This window comes from Lipophrys pholis, assembly GCF_963383615.2.
Source record: "Lipophrys pholis genome assembly, chromosome: 19".
NCBI classification, from domain to species: Eukaryota; Metazoa; Chordata; class Actinopteri; order Blenniiformes; family Blenniidae; genus Lipophrys; species Lipophrys pholis.
Window position 1 is genome coordinate 18,203,091 of NC_137647.1, and position 20,635 is coordinate 18,223,725.

The 20,635-nt window shown below is 42.6% G+C and overlaps 1 protein-coding gene across 1 annotated transcript; it reads left to right on the forward strand.

The window, feature by feature from the left end:
* Positions 1–2,267: 2,267 nt before the first annotated feature.
* On the forward strand, positions 2,268–20,442 carry cavin1a (caveolae associated protein 1a). Its single transcript, XM_080487892.1, has 2 exons — positions 2,268–3,135; positions 17,567–20,442. The coding sequence occupies exons 1-2, from the start codon at positions 2,626–2,628 to the stop codon at positions 18,308–18,310; spliced, it is 1,254 nt and encodes a 417-aa protein (XP_080344018.1). The 5' UTR covers positions 2,268–2,625; the 3' UTR covers positions 18,311–20,442.
* The last annotated feature ends 193 nt before the right edge of the window (positions 20,443–20,635 follow it).

The window sequence follows — 20,635 nt, forward strand, 5'->3', positions numbered from 1 at the left end:
ATTCTGAGATAATGATGTCAGTAATACTGTAAAATGAAACTATGCATTGTTTTTGGAGCTTGAAATATTCATTATACCGATTTAGAAAATAGCTCTTCTTTGTAAATCATGTGTGTTGTGTCTTTCTGTTAATTTCATTCTTCTATACTTACACAAGTTGCCATTATATAAATGTTCACCCTGAATATAAATATCTAATATTACTTATTGAAATTGTATTCGTCTCATTATTATTTCTACTTTCAATTCTATATATTCGGTGTGTTCTATTCTGTGTGGAGCAACACTGCATAGAATTTCCCTCTGGGATTGATCAAGTATTTCTATTCTATTCTATTCTATTCTATTCTATTCTATTCTATTCTATTCTATTCTTATAAAACATAGCAGACAGATCCTATTCATTGAAATCATTCACACAATGTTGCCTGGATAAAAACTATTTTCTTATTTTGACTTGTCTTGAGAGATTTTTCTTGATTCTTTTTTGACCAAATTAATTAACAAAAACATTCATTTTCTTTTTTCCTTCATAAATTTGAGACAAATATTTGATGATTTAAAACAAAAGTGTGAAGAAAAAATCTATTACCGAGTGCATATTGATCAGAAGAGCAAAATATTCCAATGGATACATTAAAACAACAACTTTTATTTAATCTTTAATGTTGGTTATCTTCTTGTCACGAACAGAAGTTTGGAACCATTTAATTTCATCCATTATTTTCCTTTTAATTCATTTTAGTCACAACAGTATATTGTGGTAAACATTAGTGAGACTCTGACAGAAGTTAATATAAAAATACTTTAGAATGATGCAGTGGGTTTACTACAAACCTGCAATATTTTGAAAGACTCTCTGAAACATAAATCGTCCCAGGAAAGTAAATAAAACCAACATTTCGATCCTGCACGCTCATTTTGGGGTATGAAGTAATGACATCACCCATGTAATCTATTACTTGGAAAGTGTTAACAGGACGCTCAATAGAATATGTTAAATCGAGCTGGTGTAAGTACTAGATATGACCGTTAGAGGGCGCACAAGATGAAAATCTTCATTTATTTTTATCAACAGCTCATTTTTGTATTAAAAAACACAAAAAAACAAAATGTTTCCGGAATCTTTTTCATCTGTAACAAGAAAGCAAACTGCAGGTGAAGCCTGGCGTCTATTCTTGTGTACTTTGTGATTCACGTTGGTTTAAAAAGTCCTTCATTTTATCAGCATTGGTTGGTAAGTGAAGCAAAAGTTTTGACTTCAATATGATTCTTGAGCTGGCTATAATGGTTCGTACAACAAAAAAACTGTTTAATAATAGTTTAAATCGTTCAATGACAAAAACTAGATTTTCTTAAAATACAATGCATTGATGCACATTTTATTGATATATGGTTTCTTCAATTAGATAGTCTTCTTCTTTGGCATTTAGCCCAGACAACTGTGTGTGCATAAATAGACAGGCTTTTTCAATGTTGCCAAAATAAATATGTGATTATTATAGTTTATTTTTCCCTCCAGGAATAATAATATTGACTTTCATTAATAAAACATGACAAGCTGCCTGCTGAATGTGTTTAACAGGAAGGCATAAGGTTAATAACCGACATCAAAAGCATAAATCAATAGAAGCATTTTTTTAAGATTAATATTTCATTTAAGTTTGAAAAATTTAGAGGTAAATCACATTTTCTTAAGATATTCATTTAGTCACTCAGCCACTCTGTTACAAGAAGGAAATGCCATTTTGGATGGTGTTGACTGACCCCTTGTGGCCATAAAGGGGAACTGCAATGTCGTTAAATAAAACGCACCAGAGAATTTGAACAATATAGCAGAGTATATTCAAGATATTGCTGTTTCAGAGTTGATTTGAGGTAAAAAGAAAATTATTGTTTGGACTTGTACTCAATATTGATTAAGTTTTATGGAATTAACACAGATTAATAGGCTCTATATCTGAAGTAAAATATTTCACAGTCAAGTTTGATAAGTTTAAAAAAAACATAGACCGTCATATAGCTTCACATATAGCTTCTTCTTAAAGGAAATGTTTGAGGGCATGGCATCTGCCTGCAGAGAGAAGCTCTCATTTCAGAGACTGTGATTGCCGTCATGTTGATCTGGTTTGTAGCAATGTTTTTTCGTGATCTGGCTTCTAGTGGTCTTCACCTCACCCTGTCAGGGAGGAGTGTCAGGTCACCCCGAGAGGTGGAGTCTGGAGTTATTCTGCCCTGTGCTTGAGGACAGAACGGGGTGGAGCTGCAGTGGCAGGGGGAGCCGTGGGTGGAGGGCTGGGTGTAAGAAGGGAAAAAGTTTGACTGGCTGGTTTCACAGGGAGCAGAGGCATTTCAGTCAGAGCACACATGCTTCAGCTGTGAGAGGCCCAACTCCCCTTGGCTGGCTGGCATCCCAGAGCAGAGGCAGAGAGAGACAGAGAGGGCTGAGTGTGCGAGACCGAGGGTTAGGAGAGCTTTCAAGTGGACAGCAGAGTGAGAAGAGGCAAACAAGTGGTTTAGAAAGTCGAGAAACGAAAGGGATTAGAGAGTGACATCTGTGCGTGCGGGATCCTCTAGCTTTTGTTTTTTATCTGTCGAGAGCGTGCAAGTGCTTAGTATTTGGAGATGACAGCCATGGCGGACACGAGTGTGATGAAGGAGCATGCAGGTCTTGCAGAAGTGTCTTATGATGACGACGAGGTGGCTCTGGTCAGCGCCGCCACCGAGCCGGCGGTGGACGACGACGACTCCGCCATAGGGGCAGGCCTGGTGCTGGCCACCAGCTCTGGGGAGAAGAGTGAAGCTCAGATGAACGGGGTCATGGTCCTGTCTCTGCTCGACAAGATAATCGGCGTGGTCGATAAGATCCAGCAGACGCAGAACGGTCTGGAGGCCCGGCAGGAGGCCATGGAGAAGTCCGTGTCAACCATCCAAGGGGAGCTGGCCAAGCTGTCCAAGAACCACGTCGGCACCACCAACACCGTCAACAAGATGCTGGAGAAGGTGCGCAAGGTGAGCGTGAACGTCAAGACGGTACGCAGCAACCTGGAGAAGCAGGCGGGCCAGATCAAGAAGCTGGAGAACAACGAGAACGAGCTGCTCAAGAGGCGCAACTTCAAAGTCCTCATCTACCAGGTGACGTAACACAAGAGATCCTTTCCCTTCTGTTCTCCCTCTGCACACGTCTGAATGGGGTGATCACAAAAAAAAACAATGACTTGAGTAATGGTTTTAGATTAGCACATATTAGTCAAGAGAAAGGTGATGCATTCCCCACATCACAAGGGAAACTTGGGAGGAAGTGTGAAATTCACTTGAAAGGCCATCAGCGCTCCGCCATACATCATCTCCCTGGGAGGGTGGAGTCACACGGCGGCATGACTTGACCCTTGTTAGCGAAAATGAAAAAGGGGAGTAATAGCGTTTCAGTACGCAGGATGGAAGCCAAAGGTTTCCATGACACGAGCGCCAGCGTCACTCTTTCCTTAAACTCAAGCAAAGCTGGGATGTTTACCGAGAATCAAACACTGCTCTCCTCTGTTTAGAAAAGGCTGCTGGGTTAAAGGTGGAACCAGGTTAAAAAAAAGAAGGAAAAAAAAGAAGTGGCTTTCATGAATAAAAAAACAAGACCAGGTGATGACCTCTTCCAACCCACATGAAATCATGATTACCCAGTGAAACTATATTCAGACTTTACAAAATATAAAACCTATAAACGCAGGTATGAGGAGCGACTTGCGACAGGCTCACTGCCCCGCCTCGGAGTGCTCAGAGGGCAGATAGCTGCTGCCCTGTAAGATGAATATGTAAGTCTCTATTATGGCAACCTCCCAGAAGTGGGATATACTTCACATTCACACATTCATAGTGCACAAATAGACACTTTATTACTGCTGCGAGCACTAAAATAAGCCTGTTTTATTTCTTTCGGGCCATTGCTGTGATTTCTTTAAGCGTCAGTCGGAAAGTGCGGCTGTTGTAGAATGAAAAGAAGCAAAGAGGGAGTAAAGACACAAATGAATTAGAATTCAAAAGTGTGGGAGTGGAGCAGAGATCAGTCCCACTGCCTCAGCAAGTCTTTTTTTAGCAGGACGCGCTGCTATGTCCTGCAGCTACGGCAGAAGCTGGGCTTTACTTTGTTTTTATGCGTAAAACGTTTTCACCCTGTTTGAGCTCGTCCTCTGACAACAAACTGAACGCCGAATTAAAGTAACGCACTCGGGGGGCTAAAAAAAAAAAAAGAATTTGGTTTTAAAAGCATTAGTGAGAGTGAATCTGGGGGTGTGCAAGCCTCGCGTGACTGGAGCTTATTCCAGAATCTGGACTGGCAGACACAAACCTTTCACATCTCCCCTCTGGGATGCACACTGTGGGAGCAGGTTACACTATTGGCATTTAGCAGAAATCCAATCATAGAGGCTGGGCCTCAATAAATTACTCTGTAAAGCAGGTGCCCCCTGCTGTTCGTGATCCTGCATGATTTTTCTGCACGATTTCACTCTGTGCAGATAGTTTCACTTATTCCTCTTGCCTGGGCTTGCAGCTGACAGATGTCATTCTCATTTAGTTTTTTTATGATTTCAATCTCTATATTTTTTATCGATGTAGGTTCCTCTGCTGTGTTTCCTGATGGTAATACTGGATGTGTTGTTCTTCTCTCACTGTGAAGCTTTTTAGTCTCAGAGCAGTTGTATGAGTGCAGCCACTATGTTGCAGGGGGGCTGCTTTTTTTGGGCTCCCACAGATCTATTTATTGCCGGGGGATGGGGTGGCAGCTCAGTGTTCAGTTTAATTGACGGATGGATGAGCTGGTCAGGTATTGATGGCAGAAGTCAACACTGGCTCCCAGTCAGGTTTCACCCCTTTCCACCACTGTCCATGTGCGTGTGTTAATGTGTCAGATTGAGTCGAGCACGGCGACCAATAAGATGAGGGCTACGGTACGGCACGTAGAGGTGGAGGTCTGCGGAATCAATCAAATATTGTGGTGGTGTCTGTGTATGTGCGTGTTGCCATTCCTCACTGCTATTGCCTTTCGCTGAAGCTTGAATCTGAGTAAGACAAGCCAACAGTGTGTCAGACCCCCGTACCCTGCTTTGTTAAGGCCACGCCGGCTTCAGCCGGACGAGGCCCGTTTTTTCTCCCCAGGGTCGTTTCCGTGTGCGCTCGCTGAGAATAACCGCATACTTCCCAGATTTGTAGGCCAGAGAGACTTTGACAGGGACGCCTTATTATTAAACCTGCCATGATGATAGCGTGCGAGATCCCCTGGCAGCAGCAGGGTGGGGCCGGACATGTTTACCAAATGTGCATTGCTTATCAGGAAGTGTTTGCATGAACTGACGACTGCAGTCTGATGAAACAGAATGTGTCTTTACGGTGCCTAAGTTTCTCTGTGGGGGCACTGCGTCAGGAAAAATCGTAATAACAAGAAATAAATGGAGGGAAAACAGATAACTGTTGTATGAAAACACATATTTATAGAAGTTAATTTACTGTCATGTAATAGAGACATATTTTTATACTTTAGTGCAATATTGTGACGGTGACGACAGTTGCATAGTCGTTATAAAGACTTATCAGATATTTGTAAATGAGACCATATAATTGGCACTAGAATAGTTACGCTTATTAGTTTTGGCTCCCAACAGCCATTAACAATAATATCTTATAATGTGGAAAAAGTTCGGCATTCAGCCAAAAATGCTTCCATGGCATAAAAGAGTGTGAGAGTTTGAGAAGGGATGCAAAATGGTTCACGCTATGTGGGAGGGGAGGGGGGAGAGAAGGGTTGGGGGGGTCATCCTCCCACACTTTGAAAACCCCTGTGCTGAAGTAACAGCTTAATATAGGTACAGTAGAAAGCCCGTGAGACTGCTTGATATCACATGTACATGACGGTATTTCACACACCTCGACGTTATAGGGATTAGATTCACGTTAATGCTGCTCCCGTAGCTCTACTGTAATCACGTCTTGGCAGTGACGCTCAACCTCAACGTGTTCGCATTTTAGTAAGTCATATATTAAAATGTGCTTGAATCCACTGTTGAACATGTGTTGTGTTATCATCCGGAGCCTCTCGGGGTTTAGAATAACATTTCCATGACTGTAAGCACCCTTGAAGCAGCTTCTTGGGGGGTTTATTATTTTTCCTCTGCTTAAGGTGCAAATAGCCTGTCATCGAAGCTCTGAGGCCCATAAGTGATCAGTGATTCACACTCTCCCTGCATGTTTTCTCTCTGACTCTATTGGATATCACTGCTCTTTCTGAATCAACTTTTATTTCAAGTGAAGTAATCAAGCAAAACTGTTTGAAATGTTCATGTTTTGTCGTTTGATATGATATTCAGGTCGTTAAGCAGCTGTGTTTCCCTAAGAAATCTCGCTTCTTATGAGTTTTTTCATTAACTGGTACAATAACAAAGCGGAGGAAACGATTTTAGTCTAACGCTCATCCTCAAATGGATCAAGTCCAGCTGTGCCACTGTTCACTAAACACATTCAGCTACTATGAACTGCTGCTCCCTAAAAACCCGTTTTTCACTCTCCATCACAGTTGGTACCAATGCTCTCCGGCTACCGGTTACCGGCTACTGAGGGAGCACCGACCCCAGTTTGGCTTGGCTGGCGTGTTGTTTGGTCCTCTGTATGCCACTCCGGTCGCTGCTTGGTGTCCAACAAACAGTCATGCTCCAGTTCTTTGTGCCACAAGCGATGCTTTGTTGTGTCCATAAAACAAGTACTACGACGGGCCTTTCCAGTGCGTCAACAAAACCCTACCAATCGCAGCGGCATGACGGCGGACAGAACCTGTATGCCCTTCCGGGTCAGCATTCACCTGCCTTCATGATGGGCAACCTTCCCTTATATTTACCCGGCGCCACCTCGTTGCCACATTTGGCTCATAAAGCCCTCCTACATTTGGCTTTGGCAGAAGAAATCTGTTGTGAAAGTCTGATCATCTGGAAGCTTTTTGTCGAGTTCATTGCTGCCAGAGGTTCAACCACTCATTAAAACCAGGGTTTACTTACTTTCCCTGGCAGTCCTGTGAATATCTAATGGTGGCATTTGATAATGGTCTGAACTATTCCAGTAGGTTTTGGTTTATTTGGTTGAGTCCTGCTGTTTGTTCTGACAAAGGTTTAACATACATTCTGCTTCTACGAACACAGGCAACAGTAGAAAGCCTGTGTGAGGGAGCATTTCCTACTGAAATATCATTAAAGGAGAAGTTTTTGTGTTTCTGTGGTTGGACCCAGTCAGTTGCTTCCGTTCATCTTCTCTTCCATTTCAATGGCCTGAATCCCAGCCGATAAGACATCACAGACACACATTCACATCCATGGGTTAGAACATTTCACCCATGACATTGGTCTCTTGAAGAAAACCTGCGCCACATAGCTGAAGAAAATCCATGTACACAACAGGGAGAACATGCAAACTCCACACAGAATCGCCGCCGCCCCCCCAAACCTCAGTCAGACCCTGTTAGGCATTACCACTCACTGCTTTGTCGTTCCAATCCATCATCTTGTGAATTCCTACATTTAATAATCATCCTTTCAACAGCCGTGACTCAGCTGTTCAGAAATGGGGCGTCACGTGTCCGTGTTTCGTGATGCACATTGTCCGTTTAATTATATGGATTAATCTAGTTTGTGCAACGTGATACTTCAGGGTCCCCCAGTGAGTCAGACAGCACTGCTGCGTGTCTGCAATCAGGGTGTGTTTTGGCTGCAGCTCAAGGACAGCGGCGGCCATGTGGTCAACTCTATCAGGAGGATGTAAGTCTTCTCGGTTACCGTCTTCTTATTCCACTCCGGCCATACCGACCCTTGAGAGCTCAAATCTCAGCCACCAGCCGCAGCCCACATTTCTTTAACAGCTTTTAATACTGCCCAGACTCGGCAATAACCCATTTCCACTTCTCCACACGTCCAGCCAAAGCTTTTGGCCTCTTCGGCTCTCGAAGTCTTTGTTTCCGTGCATAGCTTGGATGTCGGCCTCGCCACAAAAAAGACCAGCGATGAAGCACTTTGCACAGATTTGCCAGCCACTCCACCAAAAAAAGCGAGCTCTCAACCCGCAGGACCAAGTTAGTGTTGTGAATCACCGTGCTGGCATGTCACAGCCCCTCCTTGCCAGCGGGCCCAATCCTTCTCCTCCCTTCTTCTCGGATTCTCTCCCTTATCGCTCCCACTATCAACTTAGACCAATTTACTCCTCCTGTGACATGTAATCCACAGCCAAGAGCGCGGCTCATTCACTATCAATGAATAACACTGTGCCTTTCTCCTCCAGTCCCTCCTCTACGCCCTTCTGTCCTGCTGTGTAAGATATCTGGCAGCTACTACGTCAGGCTCCATCAGACCTGAGCCCCGGCGTTGATAAAAGGTTCAGTTCTAGTCAATGATTGATAAATATACACACACAAAAAAAAACCTATGGAAACACATGGTGACCATACAGCCACGGCGAGCCGTTGTCAAACTTATTAGAAAGACTGTTGATCAAACTTTTTTAATTCAAGGTCTGAAAATGATTTGAAATCAAAAACGCTGGATGCCTGGACAATTACATGACGTTTCTTAGAAGTAACTGTTATTTCTACACCAAACATTTTCTGTGCAGATATGACTATAATGTCTCTCGCAGGACACAAATATTTTAGTTTCCCAAAATATCACACGATTACGTCAAAGTCAAGCTAATATTTCCTCTCCTGGTTTTCCAGCATAACGGAGCCAGAGAGCCCTTTTCTTTTGGTTGGGATCAAATCTTGGACAGACGGCTCTCATCAGCTGAATTCTTTCTCTTCTTTGAAGAATTCTGAGCCAAGCAAACATTTTTGTTCATGAAAAGGAAAGAAACTCAAACCAGATCAATCCATATTTCAGCTCTCAAGCGTTTCTTTGGAAATGTCTTTCTTTTTATGATTTAGCTCGTTTCTCTGTATTTAAATAAAAAAAAAAAGTGATCAGCCCTCTCGCCTCACGGTGTAAATATCTCCAGTTTGAGTCTGGGTTTGGGGGCGGTTCTGGTCCGAGTTTACGTGTTTTTGCTGGGGGTGTGTTGAGGTTAATTGTTGAGTGTTTGATTGCCCATTCGTAGGAGTGAAAGTGAGTGTCTCTGAAAATGAAAAGGAAGTAGCCATGTGGAAAATGGGGCAAGCGTAATTGTACATTCTCATGCATATTACATGTCGATTCTGCTTTTCCTATTCAGATCAAATGTGCACTAGTTCATACTCCTCTCGCTACGATGTATAATAATCATTGCAATTTCAAAAAAACTAGTTTTCATATAGTTGTTATGATCAACCAAGATCTTATGTGTCGTCTTGTTTGATAAAGTCTCTCAAATTACTTTATGAACTTGTGAAACTGTGTGTGTTTTAGATTATATTGTGTACTTTTGTGATTTTTACGAGGTACATGTTGAGGGTGTAATATAAGCCGAGCTTTGGGATTTGTTTACAGACTCGTTTTATTAGTGTATGCTGACCTCAAACACCAAACGTTTCTCCTCATAGGCCAATGTGAATGTCTGCCACTTGGATTTTGTGCTTTTGAGCTGTTTTCTTCTTGGTTTAGACAAGGATGAGCTGAGTTGAGAGCAGTTAAGATGACTAAACATAAAATAAGACCCTTTATTATAGATAATTGTATTTGTTACAGGAGCAAAGTCGACAGCAAAGGCACAGGTTAAGTACAGTGAAGAATTCAAGTCAGCGAAAGATAAAATTGTGAGTTGTTCGTAGAGTCTGCTGTGGGATTCCTCAGGATCTACGATAGAGCTCCTTCACACACGTTGGAAGAAGCAGTTTATGTCTGAAGGAGCTTTTCCGCTCCGTCAGATGTCCACCATCTGCAGACGACAGCTTGGACTTAACCTCCACCTGTTGAAATAACCAGATTCCTGATCTGAGGCTGAGCAGTGCTCCTGCTCATCACTGTACATGCTCCTTCACACCCAGTAGACAGGATTTAATGGCTGGGAAAGCGATCAGGTCACCCCCCCACCCAACCCCCCGCCCCCTCATATCAAACAGTTGTAGTTGTCGCTTGGCTGGCGAACAGAAATGTGTCCTCATGCCACATCCCGACTCCGTGGAAGCTGCTGATACTCACCATGCTGTTTATTCCAAGATTTGTAGACACACCTTTCAACTACAAGGCCATAGCCTAAATACAAAGTTGGCCAGATGATCTTAGTTGGTGTATTAAAGGAAACCGTTATGCGGCCTACGATTATAAATACACTCGTAGCAATGCAGCGGTATGGTGTCCTATCCTGTTTCATTGTGCAGGCATGAACTTAGCAATCGGCCGCACTAAATAATTAATTAATCTATTACTTCCTTATTAAAGTGTTTGTCTGGTCATGCATTAGTAATTGGTAACATCAAGCTTGTTTAGTATTTAACTCATAAAAATGACTATTAGAAGCCCATATCTCAAAACTACTTTAAGTACACCCTGCAGCTGTGCAGCACCATGGAGATAATATATCTATTGAAATGTAAAAGTTGGCATGAAAGCTGCATCCATACATTCAGTATTAATATAACTGTTATTCCTGTAACTTTACACGTTGCGTGTGAATCTCTGCAGTGGAACCAGTCAGGTTACTCACTGTGAAGGTTTGCTGTTCGTGTACCGGCTGTTTGAATCATATGCTGTCGCTGACAGCGTGCCAGGACGCTGGCATTAGAGTTTGCATGCACATAGACGTTTAGGGTGATTAATCTATAAATAATATAATTCATGCCTGAATCATGTTGTCAGTGTGGGAGATGAGAACGAGATTCGTTTTCCTTCTTTTACCATCAAATTCAATAAATAATCTAGATAATTTATTGGCTCACGTAAAGAATCCAGCTCTGGGTTTTTTTCCGCCTTGAAGGCCTCAGTTGACTCGAACACAGAAACAAACGCTTAGTCCAAAACAAAGAAGAAATGAGAGGTGATTGGCTTCCTTCCTGCACCCCCAGGTGTTACTTGGCTGGACTTTAGTGATCATTACTCATTAAACTATCATGATGTCATTCAGGAGGTAAAGTTTCCTAAAGCGGGGCTCAGGAGTGAGTTCGTACTGGCAACTTCACTCAACCTGCACTCCATATAATCCTGTGGGGTGGAAATTTCTGATTTGTTGTGGAGAGATGGGAGAATTTAATAATTTTTTTACCATTCCATCCATCCATCCATCCATCTGTTGTAATATAATAGTGTTTAGGTGTGAATTTATTATACAAGCAGAGGTGAGGGGGTTCAACAAGAGAAGCAGTCTCAAACTGACATACATCTTGTTTATTATGGATTTTTCTTTTTCTTTCTTTTTTTTTTAAGCACAGAGCTGTTCAGGAAAACCAATACAACCGCAATAAACTACATGGAGTGGAGCAAAGATGGGGGTTTAGATCAGGGGTGTCAAACGTGAGGTCCGTGGGCCAAAACCGGCCCGCAAGAAAGTCCGATCCGACCCATCAAACCACCAAGCAAATGGCAAAATTTTCAAAGATTATCCGCCACGCCACAACAAAGAAACCAACTGTTTTACACCTAAATGAGTTTTCGTCATGAAAGGAAACGTTAAGTCTCTCCCTCACTGAGCCTCTTTGTCAATACTGGAGGTGCTTCCAGAGAGACGCCGCTCATTATGTAATATATTCCAGCAGTGAAGCTGCCATTTCACACCGACATGTAAATGGAAAAGTCAATTTTCCATCTTTGCTGACGCCGGTGGAATTCCAGCAGGCCGAGAGTCGCAGACGTAAGAAGGTTGCGTTGTGTGGAGAAGGGTTTCCCCGCGTGTGTGAATTCACAAATCACTGTGACAGCAAAGCCCGAGGAACTCCCTTCCTGTGGCGGTGTGGTTCACAGAAGCCCTCTCATTGAGTCGATCCGGCTGTGGACAGAGCGGGATCGCTTGTTAGCGTTTCCATTACGTGCTGGACGGACTCTCAAACAGAGTGCCATCAGAGTAGGTTGTTTTCTAAAAGGAGCAGGGAAGTGCGATGGGACAGAATCTGCATTGTGTGAGTCACAAGAGTCACCCCCATATGCTTTAGTTAGCAGGCAGCTGGCTGCTCCTCTGTGAATTGTTTGAGCCCTGTTCAGGAGAGAGAGAGAGAGAGAGAGAGAGCGAGAGAGAGAGAGAGAGAGAGAGAGAGAGAGAGAGAGAGAGAGAGAGAGAGAGAGAGTGGGAGGCGTCAATATTAATGACCCGAGCATATTAGTGTCTTTATTCCAGCGCTCTGTACAGTTCAAAGCATCCGCCTGTGCGCGACTCCTGCACGCAAACCTCCCACTCCGCCTCATGTCAATCTGTCGTTTGGCCTTCACCCAGCCTCCAGGGGCACATGGGTCAGTGATATCACTCATTGTGAAAGCGAAGTGCACAGCTGCAAGGACTGGACGGGATCAGACAGCTGCTCCTGTGACTCACCGGAGAAGCCTTTCATCACACTGCCTCAAAAGGAACGGTGTGTGTCTGTTCATGTGCAACAGTGTGAAGCATTTGCGATCGTGTAGCTGGATCAGAATCATCTGTTATTGCATCAAGATTCGCTATCTAAACAGTTGTCAGCCTCGCTGCTTTGAAATCCCAGACACTTTGGCTATTAATAAACTGTAATGCTGGTAAAGATTTGTCATTTGTGGCAGATTTCTGCCATTGCTGTCAGTGGCGATGTATTTAAATATCTAGCATCGAAGGGTGGACTCGCTGGATTAGTGGAGACCTTTTAAGAGTCGGTAAAGAATTGGAGAAGGCGGCCGAGACTGATAGATGCCAGTGGGTTTAATGGAAGCTGCTGTGGTCCCAGTATAGTGCTGAATGAGGGCACTGTTTCCTCTGTTGTCCATGGCAACAGTCAGCGATTACATTATCTTCCAGCCTGTGTATGAGTCACACTGAGAACATTTTGCCTCTGGTAATATTTATACAAGGAAGGCGCATTGGTATTCTTGATGAATATTTTCATGTAATACCCGGATTCCCAAAGCGGAAAGTATCAGATCTCCCACTTGTAGTGTTCATGCTTCCCCCTGTGTTTTTCCCTCCTCGGGGTTGTTGTTGTTTACCAGGATTTTCCCTGGAACATTTTGATTGCCTCTCCTGTGCTGGGTCCCAACCCCTTGTTGTTTTGCCTGAGCAAATCGCACACAAGCAGAGATTGTGCCTTCTCTCTCCTTCCAGCCAACCTTTCCATGAGGTATAATTCACACAAAGAAACATCAGCTCGAGACATTTTTCTCAGAGTAGAGCACTCGTCCCGAGCCACCAAAACCCTGGCACCTGTCAGTAAACACACACATACACACACACTGTGCTGACTTTTCCACTGCTGGGAAGTATGCGGAGATGGGAAGGTAATACAGGGACGCTAATGGACTTAACATAACCGTCCTGAAGCTCTCTCCCCGTTGGTTTGTAATCAGCCTGCAGAACTTAAACAGGGTTCAACTGGTGTTACCACAGTTTCCACACACTCTGGAGGAGTTTTAACAAAAGTAAACACTGAATGAAATGTTCCAAGAAGCAATATCCCGAACCGCTTGAAAATCTAATAGAATAATAAATTATGATGAATACAAAACAATACAACAAACCGACTACAAAGCATAACGGGAGCTCGAGAATAAAAGTCAAAAACAAAACTTCAAATCATGTTTAACTTGTTTCAAATATATCAGTATCGATTTAGATGTTAAAACACTCATTTAATGGGTTTGTCCTCGTTAAGCAAAGCTTCATATTATATCATAGTGGGTTTTTTGTGTTTGTCTTTTAACTTTCTGAAATATATAATAATTGCAAACAGTGTTGTAAATGTTTGCAAAGAGCAAGTTTGAAAAACCATAATTTTATCAACTTTTTACAGCTAATAAACCAGCCAGACAACCCTTTTAAAAAATTCCACTCCTATTCTCCTATAGTGGCATGCACACCTCTCACATCCATAACTCCAAAAGCATTTATGATATATATAGAAAATTCAAAAGTTCAAGGAAGCAGATAAATTTAGGTTTTTGTACCCATGTACCAGTCATTACAATAACCCAAGGATTCCCACAGAATAACTAACCTGGGAAAAGATTCACCTTAGTGACATGAGCTTTTCAGTGTTGTCCGAAACACACAGGAATGCTGAATAACTGCCATTCTGGCAGTTCTGCAACCCTGAAATCAAAGTAATTCCTTGTACAAAGATGGAAAGCTTTTTTCTCTTTGTACAATGGCATGCTTTCACCACGTTGTATTTTCACCGCTGCTGTATGACTTCACCTGTTCCCACCATGCAATGCAGTTTTCCATTGGCCCAGGAACCTTCTCTTCAGGTGTTCTTAGTTTGGCTTCGTGGAAAGAAAACAGTGTGTGTGCGTGTGTGTGTGTGTGTGTGTGTGTGTGTGTGTGTGTGTGTGTGTGTGTGTGTGTGTGTGTGTGTGTGTGTGTGTGTGTGTGTGTGTGTGTGTGTGTGTGTGTGTGTGTGTGTGTGTGTGTGTGTGTGTGTGTGTGTGTGTGTGTGTGTGTGTGTGTGTGTCTTCCAAAGCTATGACATTTTTATGTTTGTAATTTCCCCAGCAGTTGCCTTAACTTCCAGAAGCAGAACTCCACTAATAGTCTCTTTCAGTTTAAACCCTTCCAGCAGCAACAAGCTTTGCCAGGGACATATGAGGTCACTCAAACTGCATTTTAAACAGACATTCACAGCATGTTTGTTTTTTTATACAAAGGAACATTTTTCAGGAGAGTCATGCGCTCGCGTACTCCAAAATATGTCTCATTGAAATAATCCTCCTCACTCACTTCGCTCCGCATGTACATTTACAAAAGAGGCCACTCTATTTATTTCTGTTTAATTGTGCCCCACTCACACAGCATATTGTCTCAGAGGTGTCAGCTGTTTATCGGGATAAACTCTCACTGCCCACCAGAGACGACATGAGGAGGTGGTTGCGATGGTGACAGCCGCTGTGTTTATCTGTTGCTGTGTGAGGGTGGAGGTGGGGGGGCTGTGTGGCGGGGACGGGGACGGGGGGCGGGGACGGGGACGGGGACGGGGACGGGGGGGGGGGGGGGGGGGGGGTTGTGTCGGTAGGGCTGAGCGCTACCGTGGCTGGTAGCCAGAGAACGGTAGATGGAATCCAGAGAGAGGGAAAGGCCAGCCCGAAATAAACACATACAGAGCAGGTCGGCCAGGTCCACACCATATACAGCACCAGATATGGAGGCAATGTCTGTTTTATGATTGGATCGTATGGCAATATCTGAACTGCCCAGGGAGATATGCTGCTTATGAGGTCCGACAGCTGTTTATCTATCAGAAGCTGGATAGTGTGAAGAAAAATAAGCTTGTTCAACAAGTTATTTGCTCTTTTTATGACTATTCTACATTCGTAGTACTATTAAAACTACTAATTATTGAAAAGCAAAAGAGTCCTTGTCCTGTAAAATGTTTTTTACTGGTTAAACAATACACATCTATGTGTTTAATACCACCCCAGATTCTATTATAAATGTATTTATCTTATTCTATGTCACATTTCAAGAGCTTTCTGCTAAAAAATACACACACACAAAAAAAACCCAGCAACAGACGCAAATGAACAGTCCTATCTGTAAAATTAGTGGAGAGCGAGTGATTCCACGCCAGATTCTCACTTGTGTTAGAAGTGACTGACACGTTTGAGATACTGACTTGATTTTTGCTCAGCTAAATGACTGCAGCCTGATTGAATTCACACTGACACAAAACTGAGCGGAAAGTTGTTTTTCTCACTGAAATCAACCTCCTATAATTCTGTAGCACTTAAATATGATAAAAGAAGTGGTTTGAGATGTGACCTTAATCCCAAAATGCCACTGCTCACTGTGTTTGTGTGAATGACTGTGAGAGTGAATGGCTTGATGTGACTTAGTAAATAAAGCATGTTAAGACTATTAAGGGCCAAAATGCATGCTTATTATGTAAAGCCCAATCCATTTTAGTCTGATTTGAACATTTCAACAATGTATAGTTTATATTTCTTCAAATATTATGTTTATAACTCATAAAAAATCAAGTAACTCAAAATATTAGAATATTCATTAGGATCAGATGTCCTATAGTTATATTCCTCAATACACAGTTAAGATTTTAAAAGAGCTTGAAATGCTTTAGAATCTATGTATGAGTGTTAAAAAACAAAAATAATAAATCTTAACCTTTGAGAGGTGCCTGTATAGATAAATGAAAGAAATTATAAATTTCCCCACACTAATAATCCCCAAATAAATGTCAGATGATTAAAACAATTGCAATCATATTTCATATCAAATTAAAAAAAAAGTATTAATGCCTTTAGGGTATTTCTATGTGGAGCTTGCATGTCTGCATGTGTTTTCTATCTGCACCTAGGTTTCCTCCCACAATCCAAAAGCCTGTGTTGAGGTTAATGTGTGAATGTGTGTTTCTCTGCACAGGCTGTACTCACACTGCCACCACACACGTTGAGACGGCCTCCATATAAAGGCGACGAATGTAACAACATCATGTCTGTATACAAAGACAATGAGGATGAAAATGGTGTGGAGACTAAAACCCACAGTGAAGCAGTGAGGTGTGGCACCGAGCACTACGGCAGGGTGGAGACCATCGATCCCTCTAGAGATTAGAGACGCGCTGTCATAGGGAGGCTCACATTGTTGGCATAGTGCTGTTTCTCCCTGTGTGGGTGTCTGCTACCACATGTATCCTCCTGAACACTATGAATACGTTCACTAAAAGTAGTCATCGGTTGGCAGCAGATGCAGTCAAACAGTTTAAAATATCACATTTGCAAAAAACAGTGTGGTGAAAAGGGGAAATAGCTTGATTGCAAACTGGTCCGCCCAAGAGTGACACTCGTATGATGTTGTAATATATGATAAAATGTAAAGGATGTCATCATGAAGTCCGACATCTGCAATCCCTACATTATTATTAAACTTCCCCAACCTTTGTATCTGGTGTTTCTACTTTGGTTCATTTGACAATCTCGCCTTAAATACCCAGTGTGTGCACTTTGTATTCTGCATTGACAGGAAATTCACATGTGGTTAGATGCTACAGTTCAACTTCAGTTTCATTATGACATCCTTGCACTTAAAATCGGTTTTCTTCTAAGCCCAACAAGAGTTCTTATAAACATGTGACTATGCCAGCTGTTTGTCTGTCAGCTAGAAAATGTAAAACAACTGCTTCTGCTGGCACATATCTGACACCACTAGATGGCACTATGCACCAGCTCCATGGTGTGAACTGCTCTGAGCGCTTTACTGTGTGTAGATTGTCATGCTTATTGTTGCAGCTTTACATTCCCTCCACAATCTTCACTGTGTCAGGCTGATAACTTTAACGACACACTGGATGAAAGGCCACAATTTGCATGAATCACACCATCAGTGGAGAGCTGTGTCTGCTAATATAGTAGCAAATGTCAGACGGAAAACATTGTTCCAATTGTCACATTTCCAATGGAAATTCCTTTGGCGTGGTCTCACGGGTTTTCTAATACTTTGTATTTTGTGCCCTCAGGACCAAGTGAAGCCACCAAAGACATCTAAACCAGAGGCCGTGGCTGAGGGCAAAACAGTGGAGGGCCTTCAGCAGATACCCGAAGAGGGAGTTCCAGCCAATTCCGATGAAGAGGTGGAGATTGAGGAGATTGTAGAAGAATCTCGTACAAAACGTCTCCAACGTTCCACCAAACAACAAGTAGACACCATCAAGAAAGCCTTCTCCAAAGAGCAAATGCAGAAGACTAAAGTAAAGACCAGGGAGAACTTGGAGAAGACCAGGCAAAAAACCCGTGAGAACTTGGAGAAGACGAGGCAGAAAACCCGCGACAACCTGGAGAAAACCAAACACAGCCTGGAGAAGAAGATCGGCAAGCTGGGGACCCGCATGACGCCCACCCAAGAGCGCAGGGCAAAGATGAAGACCTCCAGAGAGAAGATGAAGAAATCCCTCACCCCTGACCACACGGTGTACGCCCGCTCCAAGACGTCCGTGTACCGCGTTCCCCCCTTCACCTTCCACGTGAAGAAGATCCGAGAAGGGGAGGAGGAGGCGCTGGAGAACACGGAGATGGTGGAGGTGAGCGAGGCGGAGCTGCAGGCGGAGGGAGAGAAGAACGGGCTGGGGGTGCACGTGGACGTGGAGGAAGGCGAGCTGGTAAGTGTAGACGGCCCGGAGGTGCAGGGCCTATTGCAGGTGACTGAGGACTCTCAGCTGGTGAGCGTGGAGCCAGACCATCTAAAGAAGGCCCAGAGCGAATAAAGCCTCCCAGATCCGCCGCGCCGGGACAGAAGAGATACAAGGATGGAGAAGAAAACGAGTCTTGAGGAACGAATATATATATATACTCACAAGGACACAGTAATGGTCGTGGGGACTTTTCTAGACGTGATGACACCTTATTTGTTTTTCTTTTTTTTTTTTCTTCTTTATAATGTACCCAACAGGGATGACTTTCATATTTGCTCACATTTAGCATACAACACAGAAAATAATAAATAAACTGAATAAAAACAAAGCTAACTTTTGAGATATGCTACAGGCTGACTGGTTGTGCTTGACCTATACGTGTCAAATCTTCGCTATTTGTTTGAATAACTGTGTGGCTTCAAGGAAACGAAGGTATAAATTGTCTTTGCCCTAAAGATGCTATATGTATGATATACACTTTAGAGTATATGGAAGGAGGGTAACACTAGCCGGGCTGATTGAGTGATGGATGATTTAAGTCACGTAGTGTGCATGTGTGAAACTGATAAAATGTATTCAAGGTTGAATTTTTAAAAAGGCAAAGTTGCAAGGGACAGGAGTTAAGAGGAATTAAAATTGTTTACCCCTGGTATGATGAAATCTATTGGCCGCCAACTACTCAAAACGTGTGCCATATTTTACAATATAATAGTTATTTCAGTGTAATACATGATTATGGGATCAGTAAAACTCAATAATGAATCAATTTCTTGGGAATACTTTTTGACAATGTGGTGTATATCTGAGACAATGACATTTAAAGGACTTGACACCGATCAGTATTGTGTTTGTACATTTCTTGTACTAAAACAAACTAATAGTGACCAAGGTCCTTATAGAACCTTTCACTAATTTTGAAGCTTGACTGTGTTATTGTCTGTTTTGGAGTTTAACTGTCAATAAAGGCTTTAGTTTAACAATACATTTAAAGCCATTCTTGATGAATGTGAAAGCTGCATCGTGTCTTGATATTTGTTTAAACATTGTTCACGATTCACTGAAATGGTGCAATGCGATGGGTTTTCCACATACTGTACATGCGAGATTCGTTGCATGTGGACATGGTGTTCTCACCACATTGCACATTGCCTCTCAGAGAGTAGGGAAAATGACTGTGTCACCATGGTCACAGCTAATCACTGTTCATTTGCACATCCCTATTAAATTTTCCCAAAGTAATTGCAGTGAGAAAAAGAATGGCCTGAAGATCAGGGTGACAGGTTAATGAGCGACTACGTAAGACATCGAGAGGCAAATGCCAATCTAAATGCAGGTGGATGGAAAACTGCCAGGTATTATGAATGGCGTAGCACTTTAATAAATGTCAGAAGACCACAGCAGTATGGTTCAGTCCTCGAATTCTTTCGCAGACTAGTTATATACTTACACATTTTATCTGAAGAGACACCTGATCATAAATCCCACTATAAGTTAAACAAAGGGAGGGTGAGCAGAAACGTTTGTAATTGTTCTGATGTAAACTGGTGATGGTGGCGGTCGATCACAGCCAGTTCTGATCGTGTAAAGCTGGCAAGCACATCTCCAGACAGGAACCAGGTGGATGGATAGATTCTATTTTCCTCCCCTGGAGACCTGCCTGATGTCCTTGAGTTGGTGTAGGCGCATACAGGCCCACTGTGTAGCGGGGAACACCATTAAAATAATCAATGGGTGGAGAAATGCAATTAAAGAGAGTGCTCCTTTCCAGCACTGAGCGGGGTAGACAGCAGGGAGACAAACAGAGGACAAAGGATGTCTGTTAATGTGCGTGTTTGTAATAATAAGGAGAAAGTATGTGCACACCTTATACTCAAGTGGAAATACTTTGAAATAAATCATTAGCAGGTCTGTAACATCACATCAGTGTATACTTTGTATGGGAGTTCATTCTTCTTCTTTTTTTTTTTACAGGTATCCAGCTCTATGAAAAAAAAAATACCTGTTTTGCCATCATGTATATTTTGCCTTGCCTTAACTGAAAGAAAGAGGCTGCAGTTTCTACACATCTAATTTACACTTCTGCACCATAATATGACATATAATCTGTGTTAGAAATTTACAGGAAATTGACGAAGCTTGCCAGATTGTGTTGTGTTTAATGATTATTTTCGCCTATCTGATTGATTATAAATAAAGGCTGACTGAAAAATATTGTATTGTCCTGAATCCTGAATCCTGAATCCTGAATGGTGTGTGTGTGTGTGTGTGTGTGTGTGTGTGTGTGTGTGTGTGTGTGTGTGTGTGTGTGTGTGTGTGTGTGTGTGTGTGTGTGTGTGTGTGTGTGTGTGTGTGTGTGTGTGTGTGTGTGTGTGTCTAATGATAAGATCTATTGTTGTT